This window comes from Adelges cooleyi, unplaced genomic scaffold (genome assembly GCF_023614345.1).
Source record: "Adelges cooleyi isolate 19-005CV unplaced genomic scaffold, UGA_ACOO_1.1 ACOO_flye_CR_arks_rails_tigmint_CR_PRNA_651, whole genome shotgun sequence".
NCBI classification, from domain to species: domain Eukaryota; kingdom Metazoa; phylum Arthropoda; class Insecta; order Hemiptera; family Adelgidae; genus Adelges; species Adelges cooleyi.
Genome location: NW_026096352.1, coordinates 13,243,380 through 13,256,693, shown reverse-complemented (window position 1 = coordinate 13,256,693; position 13,314 = coordinate 13,243,380). Strand labels below are relative to the sequence as shown.

Sequence of the window (13,314 nt, the reverse complement as noted above, 5' to 3'; positions counted from 1 at the left end):
CGCTAAGTGAAATGCGGTAAACTGAAGTGAGGGCAAAGATAGTACGTGCAAATAAAAAAAATTATAGTCCTCTACTCTCCTAGCTAAGACTCAAGTCACACCTAGTCTAATACTACACTAGTAACAACTAGTCATAATTATTAGCATTACATCATTACGTCTAGTAAGCAAATCAAATGCATATGTTATTATTAGACTTTTAAAAGTTTTTCTTAAAAATTATCCACTAAAACACTAAAAACATGTTGTGATAATTTAATACAATATAGATACTATTTAATAATTTTTTAGCTCAAATAAGTATTTTATAAAAAAAAAATGGTTGTAAAGTAAAATTGTGATCACTTCGATTGACTAAATATTTGTATTAAATAAGAAACGAGCTTTAATTAGAAGGAATGGTTAATGGTATTTAATATTTTTATCATGTATCATTATTTATGGAGTCGAAAAGAGCACAGTTATTCACATTATCTGTACATTGTCATAGCCTAAAAAAGCACACTCCAAGGTTATTAACAAATTATTCTCTTTTTTTCGATAGAATAATTTTCTAAAAATAGGCTATATTTCCATGCTCTTTCGGGTTATACAAAAATAAAATGGTACTCTTTTTGGTTGTTTTTTCATGTTCTTTTGGCATTATTCATTACCAATTCGTTCTTTTTTTGGGCTAAGATTTAAATATACTATCTATCCAAAAGGAAAAAATATTTTATAAAGGTGGTTAAATTGTACTCTTACGCTCCATTACAACATTATTATTTTTTGTAATAAAATGTATTATTAAGGAATTTTCATGGGCTAAGAAACTAGTAGGAAGGGAAGTTGGTATAGCTAAACAATTTAGACAAATTAATTATTACGTTCATCGTCAAAAACACATTTTTAATTTATAAATTAAAAAACTAGATGAATTATTTTTAAAACATTTGTTCTTTTAACTTTGAACGAAATAGGCCCATATCAAAACAAATTTTTTGACCTTCTTATTTTTTTTTGTGACTTAATTTTCAGTAAGTTATACACAAATAAAAAAGTACTATCCAAATTTTCATAAGTCCATATCTTCGGTTTGAGGTTAAAACTTCAGCTTTCTTCGAAGGGTACACAACATTTTAGAAAAGTCCTAGATACAATATGTAGTCAAATGGGGTACGTATTGACTTGGAATATCCCAATTATAAATATACAACATACTGTTATGAAGGGATTTTCAGCCCCTTCATAATTGTTTTTTACTTGCACTACCAAATTTTATAATGGAAAAACTACAAAAAAGCAATGGCATCCACATATAAATGTCGCCCACTTAAATTAAATCAACGGTAAGGTATTTTATGTACCGTATTTTACAGCTTTGCATTGATACAATTTTTTATGAACTTATAAAGGTTTTATTTTTAAATTAATAATAATTATCAATTAAAAAAAAAAACTTTTTGCTATAACTTATAAGATATACAATAAATATTATTGTATATCTTATAATCATTATAACAGTTAACACTTAACCCTATTAAATATAGTATTGAGGTACCGTAGTTTCAATTTATGTAAATGCTGCTCAATATGCAATGGGTAGTTTTTTTTTTCTGTAAAATGAGTTGACATGAAATTGTGTTCGTTTACATAGAATTTATTAAAACATTTATAAAATGTTGTCTTACATAAAATAAATATTAATTTACAAATAATTTAAAAATAGAAATTTTCGATCCGTTTGCTTAATAGCCATTTCCACTTGAACCAGACGGTCCGGAGTTACCTCCATTCGAACCTCTTCCGCTTCCACCATATTGTCTAGCTCCAGCGCTTGCGCCACTGGCGTCACTTCCATACTGTCCGCCTCCAGAAGAACCGCCATATGAACCTGAGTTACCTCCATTTGGACCGCCAAATGAATTTCCGCCGGATTGATTGCCGTATGACTCTGATCCTCCGCCAGATTGGTTGTCGTAGGCCCCAGCTCCAGTTCCACCACGGTTTTGATTTCCAAAGGAAGAACCACCATTGCGCGAGCCGAAACCGTTAGGTCCATCGGATTGGCCTCGTCCACCTCGTCCAGAGCTACCAAAGTAGCTGTTAAAACTCACTTTAGCAGCAGGTGGAGCATTTTGATTGGGATTTGTACTTGCACCATTGGGTCCTCCAAAACCTCCACCACCAGAATTACCTCCAAATCCACCATTACCCCCTTGACCATAGTTACCTCCAGATCCACCATTACCCCCTTGACCATAGTTACCTCCAGATCCACTATTTCCCCCTTGGCCATAGTTTCCACCATTTCCACTGTCGTGCCTTTCAAAACCTCCACTACCGGCGTTACCTCCGAATCCACCATTACCTCCTTGACCATAGTTACCCCCCAATCCACTATTACCTCCTTGACCACCACTTCCACTGCCATATCCTCCGCTACCTCCATTACCACTGTGTTGTGCTCCAACACCTCCGGAGCCGCCAGCGTTTTCACTGCCATATCCTCCGGCTCCACCGGCTCCACCAAAACTACTACCACCATTGCCATAACCTCCACTGCCTCCAAGACCGTTTCTATTGCCACCGTAACCACTATTTCCTCCAAGCCCATTACTTCCACTGTTGTACCCCGCACTACCTCCGTTACCCCCTGCACCGTTCCTGTTGTTGCCATAACCTCCATTTCCACCTAAACCGTTGCCCCCACTGCTGTGCCCTGCACTTCCTCCATTACTCGCACCACCGTTTCTACCGCCATAACCTCCACCACTGGCACCTTGACCAAATCCTCCACTGTTTCCTCCGTATCCTCCACTGCCGCCACCTATTTCACTTCCAAAATTTCCACCGACATTGTTATCGTCGGGACCACAGCCAGAGGAGCCTGATATGCCACCGTCTTGACTTCCCGGACCTCGGCTGTTACCATATCCATTTTGTCCGCCCAGTCCTTGGCCTTGTAATCCGTTAGCTCCATTAGATCCTGGTTGCTTTCCAGACGCACCATATTTATTCGATCCCGAGGACGAGTAACCGTCTTGACCTCCTGGTTGTCCGTACTGCTGACATATGCAAAACCGCATCAAGGTAACCACAATAAGTAATTTCTGTAAAAAAAAAAAATAGTGTTCTGATTAAGTATAACAATTAAGTAATGAGGGATATTCAGTTATACCCGTATCACGATACCTACGAATACGACTTGTAAATTGAACAATCCGGTTAAACAATTTTAAGAAAAAAAAAACCGAGAATATTGATTATGTACCAATCACTTGCATTTGAATATATTGTTCATATTATTTTGTCTGTACGACTATAGCCATTACCTAAAGGTGTATTGTATTCTTCAGCTTACATCGTATATGTTACACAAATAAAAACGTTTAGGAAAAAATGAATGCGGGGGCCTTATGAATGCAAATATATATTATTGCGAATGAAAGTACTGGGTTACGCTTACCTACGTGTAGTGGAATCGTGTGGCCAGTGGCTGACATGTTAACTGTACGGTTGGGCAATACGCAACAAATATATTCGAAATAATAAATACATTTAAACAAAAATGCCTGAATAGTAAATCATATTTAGCAAAGTTATATTTTTAACTTAGATGCTAAGCAGAAAAATATTATACTTTACATACAGTGTAATTAAAAAAAAATTAAATTAGCACTTCTCAATATTATGTAGTACGCCGTGTATGATACGTTTTTTAATGCTGTCAGTTGAGCATATTGCAATTACTATTAAAGAAAACAACTCTAGTTAACTGGATAATCATAGTCTATATAATTGTTATTCATTTTTATATAACAATTACTATGTCTACCGGTCTACCTATACAAAATCGTGATTAAGGTTTAATTAAACCGTCGAGACGTCGAGTAATAATTAGCGTTTAGTTATTCAATTAAAGTGTAGTAAAATTATGCAATAAAAACTCATACAAGTTAATCGTAAAGGAAACATGTAATTATCAAATAACCTAAATAGGTAATTATACCTACAAAATGTTTAACGACTAACGTACTAAACTAATAGAAAGGGTTGAAAATAAATACGATTAAAACATTTTCAATACAAAATTATAAATCTTACCGATGGTTCATTACAATAATAGATAGTTTTAATAATTACATTAATTACAACAAGAGAAAATGTTTGGTGATAATTAATATGACTAAACGGTATTTTTAACAATCAATTACGATTAATAAAATAATATTATTTTAAAAATAAGTACGTTACAAATAACACAGTTAAATGTGTCGTGTTACTTCTAGAAAATATTAAATAAGAAAGCTGACTAGTTTTGAATGAAACAGAAAGGTTTGTAAAGTTAAACCTATACGTAAGGAATAAACAAGCCGCAATAGATTTAGAATATTCAGCAAGTGTGAGAAAAAAAAACTGATTAATGAAAGGCGATTAAATAAAGTGGTGCTATTGTCGGTAAAAGGTACTTATGACATGTAGATGTATAAAGTTTAATGGCTGGCTAACATGAATAGACGGATCAGTCCGAATGAAATTAAAGTAGATACTTATTAAAATTAATTATTACTCTGTACTTTTTCAGTTATACATGTTATCATAAAGATTTTGTTTTATGCGCCAATACCAAACATTAATAAAAAAAAATTGCTTTAATCAGGATTTATTTTTTTTAGTTAAAACAATAAAGCATATATGCACAATGCATTATAATTTTCGAAATTTATTTTTAATTTATCATTTTTTCAAACTTTTTATTTATAAAATATGTCATTTGTAAGAAATTTAATTATGCAATTTTTCTTTTTTGCGTATTTTCAGCTAAATCTGGGGTTTTTTTTTGTAAAATAGTCCGGCGTTTGTATATAATAAGTTGAATTTTCTTTTTTTATAAATATAGTTAGTTTTAAATTTATGATTTAGTAGTATTTTTTAAACAAAAACAAAAATTTATACATTTTGTACGATTTTTTTTGTGGAATCCGAATTCAACAGATGAATGTATTATCACCATTAAAGTTGTATCTAACCAAATTACAAAACAAAATAAAATTTTTCTAGATTTTGTCGTTCTTTTGCGTTTCAAAAAAAATTATATTAATAATAAAAGCTGTACATTCATTTTGAGACAAAATTTAGATTTTGAATTCAGCTTAAAAAAACATATGTATAGAATTTAAAAGATTTTAGATTTAAAAGACACGCTAGAGAAAATATGTGGCCCAATTGAGAGCAGAATTGAGTGCCGATATAATCGATAATATTTCGTTCAACTTAATTTATTGTGAATCTTTAACTTGCATATAGCCTAGTCATAAATTGTAATTTATAAACTGTGAAGTTTTTATTTTTGTTTTCAAAATTTCCTTTAAAATAGTTTTTTTTTAATTATTACACTAGTATTTAATATAACACATATAGCTTATTTTACCTATCTGTGTATTTGGTTGTATGAAATTAATATTTACATATTTTACATATCTACTATTATCATTTAAATTTCTAATGGCAACCTACACAGTTAATATTATTGATAATTTTATAATTTTTTTCAATGTATTTTATTCATCAATAACATAAAACATTTATCTACTTATTACATGATGCCACAGTAATTCTGAACTTTCAAATGATCTTGTGCTGGTTGTAGATCTAGTTGATGAGACCAACATGAAACCGTGTTTGAAAATTTATTTATACCCTTATTTTTGTTACACCTGACACCAGTATTCACAAGACTGACGGGTGTTGACAATAAATTGAAAATTTGAGGGTGTAAAAAAATGTTCAAACGTGGTTTCATGTTGAACTCGACCCAGACACTAGGTTACTTAGTAGCTCATATTAGTGAAGTATTATTATAGAACATCAGCGGTTTTGGAACGTTAAAACTTTAAAAAGCCGTCTTACCTTTGCCATCGTGGAGATTTGCGTCCACGTTCTGTTGGGTTGAAAACGTCCAAGGAACGGTTTATTGTGAAACAAAAACAAAAATCAGTCCGACAGTTGAAAGCACAAATCGTAAACTGGCCGTGTTCAGTGCATAGACGACTGGCGTTATATACTTGCCGACAAACGCGGAATATCCGGATAAAGTGGCCGAAGACCGGAGGTCTGACCTTCTTTCCTGCCGAAAAATGATATCATTCAACCTTTCGCATCTCCGAGGGTATACCTCTCGACCACCGACGCACACAATAGCTATACATACACACACACACACACACGATGATAATAATATGCCACTGCTGCAGTCGTCACAAACGATAGTTACATCATACTCGGAGCATAGTGCAACGGTGGCCTGTCATTCATTCAAATGTACCTATTTTTTTTTCCAACACCGGTCCGGCAGCGCAGGTATACATTGTGCACCCGAAATGGTTCGACTTGTAAAAAAAAAAAAAAAAAGCGGTAAAGAGGACCTTGGGACGTTTGAACAAGTCGCGACCACAATAAAAGAGCAATTTCGAGGACTTTCTATGTGTATAGCAGCAGCTGTCACTTGTCGTGCCCGGCCAGCCTTCAACGCGCTTGAGGATGATCAATAACGATTCGAGTGGCTTTTATACGCTGTTACACGCGCTGTTTGTTCAAAGTCGAACGAATATTATAATAATTATATTATATTATTATTATTATTATGTAGGTACAATAAATATCATGGCGTCGCGGCAACTTTAGAAAGCGGAAGAGCCCTCAGTGCCATAAGAATAACTGTCGTGGACGGAGACGTGTTAAGGATTTTCGCGGCCGGCATAGCGTATTATTATAATTATTATTGTTATCATTGTCGACGTGTTTCCTCCCTTGCCATCGCGAGGGTCAACACGTCATTGTGCTTTAGAACATACAATTTTTGAGAGTCTACACAACAACAGAAACCACTTTGACTTATCTGAATGATTACAATCATTTCTATTGTCTTTCTCATTCAAAATAATTTATCCCGTGTTTTTCGTGCGACGACAGTTCTTCGGGTTTTGTCTAGGCATTTTCTCTGCGTTCACCCGTGTTCTAAAAACAAAGGTCGTCAACGGCCCTAAACACGGCGTGTCACCCACCCATCATGGACGGTCCAAAGGCGATATTATTCGGACTTTTGACGTTGCAAATGTATTCGGTGGCTGATGTGATCGTGTCGCTCGTTAAGAACAGTTGGCCCATAACCGACGAAGACTTGACGACCAGACTGCAAACGTTAATCGCCAACGTGTCAAGCTTGGCCAGTTTGTACCTAACCGCGCTACAGGTGAGTCGACTGAGACAGGTCCGGCACACCATGTGTCCCGCGGCGGCCGACGGCATTCCGGGCGCGCAGGGACAGCAAAGCGTAGACTGTCACAGATACACGTGGGTCATCGTTACGATCATCGGGTACACGTACCTTAAGTGGGCACAGGTGTCGGATCAAGTGGACGGCGGTTGGTACAAGGTGACCGCGGCGGTGTTGACGCGGACCATAGCAGTGACCGTCAATTGCTACGTGATCAATTTGTTTATCGACCATGTGGTATTGGCAAAGAGGTCAGTCTAAAGCTGTGGATCGAGAAAACTCGAAAATTACTGAAAACCCCCGACGCTCGTTGAGTCATCAAAGGAAATTTATAGGGAGAATTTCGGGGTTTTAAAAACCTTAGAACTTAAGCTCGGCGCTGTTAAAAATTTCTACATTTTTTATTTTATTTTTTAACAATATATTTATTAAATACGACCAGTTAAACGATCCCAATTAAAGTTAACAGAGTTTTGAGTATACTTAAATAGCCCCCTCCCCCTTAGATTTCCAACAATACCATTCAACTAAACCGTTACACGGAAATCATCAAAATGTTTAATCTTGTAAGAAGCTTGTAAATTTTTAAAAATGTAGATAATTTCATGATAAAACTTTATTTTCGGTAAAATGTTTATAAAGAAAAGAAATCCACGATGACTTAATATTCGTTTCTAAATCATACACCGTAGCTGTTTAGCCTTTATTGTACAAAAACATGGTTCGAGAGATGTCCCATTCTAAGGAACTAAGCAGTTTTAGCGTATAACTACATCCATACAAAATTCTATTTTGACTAGAATGAGTTTTGAAAAAGTTATTAAAAATTAGGTTATAAGACATTTAATTTTAATTTTTACAAAGTCTCAAACTTAAGCCGACATTTCTTTAAAAAAAATAACCTTATCAAAATGTAGACAACGTTTTGGTCTTTTATTTTGTTTAAATGTATTTTTATGCTAAAACGGATCAGACTCTTCAGAGATGCGCTTTCTCAAAGCTAAGATTTTTTCGGGCCTGTACCAAATCTTTTAATAAGTTGGACTTGTAGAGTCCATAAGACATCCAGAGTTATTCAATATTAGTAAAAAATCTATAAACAACCAAAATATTTGAATATTGTATTATAATGATTTATTCGAGTCGGGTTTTCTCGAGTTCCTTGAATTTTCGAAAATACTTGATATGGGTGTTGATTTACATTTTTTTACCGTAAACTTTTAAAATCGTGCCCTCCAACTTATGTAGTTCCTTGTTAGGTTGTGATAATTAAAAACTATTTCATAGGCTCTGTCGCTATACAATCCTGGCAAATTATTTGCGGATTTTTTTAGGTGTTCTACTACCAAACTTATTACAGGTAAATTATACAAAACATGTAGTTCTGCAAACGTGGTGAACACAAGCCTTTTGGCCACGTGCTCTTCTGGTAGAACCCCTGGGCCCTTTGTATTTTGGTATATCGCCAAGATCGGAGAGCACTACCGCTGCTCAAAGACTTTTTTTTTTAATATTGATAAAAACTGCCACAAAAAAGTTGAATGGGTATTATTACGATTTTACCTGTCCCAGCTGATCTATTGCTGCTTTTGGTTAAAGGTTATTGAAAGCACTGAACACTCGGGTCGAGAATTTGTACGGTTTGACGGCCCCGTACGTTTACGTGGGAAACGACATTTCCACCATACGATCAGCCTACATTGATATCCGCGACGCTTGCATAATGATCATGCAAGTGTTTCAGACTCAGCTGTTTTTGAACATTGCCGGCAACATGTACGGGATAACTTTTATGATGCTCACGGCATTCAACCAACTGATGTCTGATAAAATTGATTCGTTTTATATCACATTGTCCTGTCTGTACGAGTCGATAGTGCGGGCGTTTCAATTGTACTTTATGGTGAACGCGTGTTACACAACTGCTGAACAGGTAAATATACGAGTTAACCCAAAAACGATACCACATGTTTGGTACAAACCTTGTAAACCTTGTTTGGATACATAACATAATATCGATGGTGACACGACAAAAGGGTCTAAGCGACATATTTCATAGCTTTCAGGATAGCCACTAAACGTTTTTTTGTGATTTTACTAAAACGCTAAAAAATTGTTTACAATATTTTCTGTTCTCTATTAAATTAAAAAAAAAAATACAATATTTAACTGTTCTAACCAATAGTAATAAGCCTTGTCGCTTAGACCCTTTTGCCGTGTCACCATCGATATTTGATTGAAACAATTTTCAATTGTATTAGCACTTAGCAGTGGGGTTTTCTACGAATTCGCCCACGAGCAGAACCCATTGCTCGGATGAAAATCGTTTTTGTTAAAAATAAATTAAAATAATTGTTATTATCAATTTAACGTAAGGCACTCATTTCCTTGGAAAATAATAATTGCAGTTTTACTTTTTATTTATGTTATTTTAAATATACATATTTTTAAATCACTAAATGTTAATCTTTTTCTGGTATTTTCCAGAGCCCTATCGACTTTTGAAACTTAAATGGTAACGTATATTATATTTAATTTAACGTATTTTTTTAAATTAAGAATAATTTGCTGAAAATGTTGACTGGTCGTTAACCGATTTTGAATAATTACTTTTAAAGTTTAAAATGTATGACGGAGTGTAGTATTATTTTTATCTGCGCGCATTACTATATCGCGTAGGTAATTATCCAAAACTGGTTATAGACTAGTCAAAATTTCGAGCAAATTATTCTCAAAAATTAAAAAATTCAATTAAAAGTATACATCACCATTTAAGATTTATAATTTGATAGTGTTCTGGAAAATAATTTAATAAATACAAATTTGAATATTGTAAAATAACATATTAAACTAGTGTCTCCAAAAATAAATATTGCAAAATTATTTTAATAAAAAATATCAGATATTTCTATACAGCAATCTGTATATATGTAATAATAATTGTAAGTGGATTAAAATGGATCATAATATTTTGTGGTTTTTGGTTATCAATTTTTCAGGCAAATCAAATTTCCATAACGCTTCAACAAAAAGTTAATGAATTTTATCTATCGAGTTATGCTAGAAAAAAAGTAAGTATACATATTACACCAAGAAGCATAAGCGCGTCCAAGAGGGAGGCTATAATCCCCCCCCCCCCAAACTGGTGCTTGCACTTAAAATTTGCCGCCGTTTTTGTACTCACTTAGGCACAATATGGTGATGATTTGACTTTTTTTTTGATAATTTGTTAGAAGAAGTTTCCTGAAAAACTATTTAACTTTGAACTTTCATCCTTTTGTGCATTTTTATCATTTTCATGAGTTTATTTTTCTTAAAAAATCCTTTAACAAAACTTTTTTTTCTCTATTAAAGGTATAGCGACAATTTTTTATCGTATTGCCGAGACGTGTCGATAAATATTGATTATTAAAATTGATAAATATCGATTTTGGAATACTATAAAAAAAACGTCATGCGATTACGACAATTCTAGTGCCCCACCGAAAAAAATCCTGAGGCACCCCTTATAAAATAAATTATATCCAAAAACCAGTAGTGTGATCAGGTTTTAAGGTGTTTGCGGTTATACTACAAATACTAAGTCAAAGACCATCTTTTGAAACCAATTTTTTTTTTGTATTTTAACGGATCACAATTTTACCAATAACTATAGTATAATATTATAAAACTCTCTAGGTCACAGTTATTTGCTTACGTGTGTTATTTTTTTCAGGTACAGTTATTTATTTTGGAGATGTTAGACCTTAAAACGGAATTTATCATTTACGGGTTTATACGCATTGACTTTGAAAAATTCGTCTCGGTAAGTGTACCGAAAAATGTACACAGTTTGTTATTTATTCGAGTCAATTATTAAATTACAGCTTATGGGTTCTATTTCCACCTATCTCTTGATTCTCGTACAATTTAGATCTTCGCCCGACAGTATGGTAAAGCTTAATGAAACTACTACGACCACGGAGAGCAACAACTGAAACTTGTCAAACACCAACTCGATGACAATATAATCGATTCGAACGGGAAAATACACAATACCTACTTCGTTTGGTTTTGACTTAAACCACTTGAGAATATCGAATGTGAAAAAATAATACATTTATAATTTATAGATTTATACCATTAAAAAAAAACTCAACTCAATTATTTAATTTAGTTACCCATCACTTATAAACAACTAAATTACTGGCCATACATACACTGCTTATAACGGCTAATGGATTAGGCAATTTATACTCACACAAGCATACTTGCAAACATATCCGTGCAGCGCACTGTGTAGGTGTTATATAAAATAACAAAATATTACACAGATTAACGATATAACAATTTATTACACTTGCACTAACCTAACCTATACCATTGAGTATATATCATAATAAATTTCAATATATTCCTATTCAATACGAATACCCACTAATTTACTTAATGTGATTTTCCATGATATATTTAATATAAAAATCAAACAAACAATCTAAAAGTCGATATTATAGTGATTAACTTAAAAGTACAACACACTATAACTTTTTGAAAAATACATTATTGATTATTTTTCTCTAGACCGTATGCAAATATAGACACAAAACGTCTTTAAAAAAGGAAAAAAATTATTAAAAAAACCCTTTAAGAAGTAGCTACCGGGAGAATCTACTTTAACGTTTTAACAGTCAATTCCTTTCCACAAACGAGCATTTATGTAGCTATTACTTTGTTTTGAGTATTTGCCTAGTTCTTGTTTTCTTAATATTTAGTTGTTGTTCATAGTTTGCTAATAAGGTAAATATTAGGTGTACAATTTCAAATTTGTTGATAGTCGCTATGTTTTTAAGACATATATTATAGTATTTATTATATTTACGGTTAACCTATTATACGACAAGCAATATTATGAACAAATACAATTTTAAAATATATTATTAATTAATTTTGATTTTTGTAATGTATTACTGAAATATATTTTATAGTTTTAGTCTGAGTCTGCAGTATCTGTATAGAAGTTAAAAAGTTTTGAAACTGCCACAACAGGTTGGGTACTGATCTGTATGTATTACACATTATATTTTACTGTCACGAACTTGTAACCATTTTTAATTTGATTATTTTAATATTACAACGATTAACGCTGACACATAATCAAGTGGTAGACCAAACGATTACTATTTCTGCCCACGCAGAAATGTATTATACACTATAGTAGATAATAGTATACATTTAAAGTTATTATTGCTGTGGCCTGTGTCCTATATAATAATATAATAAATAATAATTATACATAGTATACTAGAAATAATTATGTTTTTGTCGTGTATGTTCTAATATCAAGTGATTGTCCAACTATGTACGGCCGAGTCAATTTCTCCTTCAAATATCAATTATTAATTATATATATATACCTAACTACTACTATATTATGTTGTCTACCTATTACAAATTTTAACCTTTATTTTTGAGAAAATTATAAACACAGTATTACCTTTCATTATAGCAATTTTGGCTACTGTACATGAACCGATAACAAATTTAGATTAATTAACTCGCTTTTGTTCCAAAAACAATAATCTCACCTCACTATAACTTTTTTTATACTGGCAGTATTCATTTACTCGTATTTTACGATTTCATCAAGCGCAACGCAAATGATGCACTTTTTATTTATAGAGTTATTTGCAAAAGCAAATTTTGTATTTATATCATAGCTACAGATAAATAGACCTTTTACGCTATTCACTTTTTTGGCAACCTAATTTTGAACGCGTGCCTACATTAATCATTCAAATGTATCCGTTTTGTTATCATAAAGGTTGCCTTCTTTCATAATTCATACGCCCGTGCCTGTGGACTATCCATGTATATGTTAATTTTTAATCAATGGTTTATCTATATAAATATGTTTAGCTTTTTCTCCAATTACAATATTTACAACAGCAAAAGTGCTTCAATTAAAATATTTATTATACAATAGTGGGAAATAATAAAAAATAAATATGTATGTACTAGGTTATTAGTTATATGAATATTCTGATTTCCGATAGTTGTTATCAGTCGAAAAACCTTGA

General features: G+C 32.8%; 2 protein-coding genes across 2 annotated transcripts; one reads left to right on the top strand and one right to left on the bottom strand.

Moving 5' to 3' along the window:
• Window positions 1-1,628: 1,628 nt before the first annotated feature.
• On the bottom strand, window positions 1,629-6,018 carry LOC126844179 (uncharacterized). Its single transcript, XM_050582125.1, has 2 exons — window positions 5,893-6,018; window positions 1,629-3,092 (listed from the first exon to the last, which is right to left on the bottom strand). Exons 1-2 carry the CDS (start codon window positions 5,899-5,901, stop codon window positions 1,728-1,730), a joined length of 1,374 nt encoding a protein of 457 aa, XP_050438082.1. The 5' UTR covers window positions 5,902-6,018; the 3' UTR covers window positions 1,629-1,727.
• An 810-nt stretch (window positions 6,019-6,828) lies between these two features.
• LOC126844180 (uncharacterized) lies at window positions 6,829-12,027 on the top strand. The gene is made up of 5 exons (XM_050582126.1): window positions 6,829-7,509; window positions 8,858-9,191; window positions 10,258-10,329; window positions 10,974-11,063; window positions 11,125-12,027. Exons 1-5 carry the CDS (start codon window positions 7,052-7,054, stop codon window positions 11,233-11,235), a joined length of 1,065 nt encoding a protein of 354 aa, XP_050438083.1. The 5' UTR covers window positions 6,829-7,051; the 3' UTR covers window positions 11,236-12,027.
• Window positions 12,028-13,314: the final 1,287 nt, after the last annotated feature.

Bases quoted from the DNA above. Each gene is read 5' to 3' on its own strand.
- LOC126844180 (XM_050582126.1), top strand. From the start codon at position 7,052: ATGGACGGTCCAAAGGCGATATTATTCGGACTTTTGACGTTGCAAATG. The intron at 7,510-8,857 runs GTCAGTCTAAAG...TTTTGGTTAAAG, and splicing joins CATGTGGTATTGGCAAAGAG to GTTATTGAAAGCACTGAACA. The intron at 11,064-11,124 runs GTAAGTGTACCG...ATTAAATTACAG, and splicing joins ACTTTGAAAAATTCGTCTCG to CTTATGGGTTCTATTTCCAC.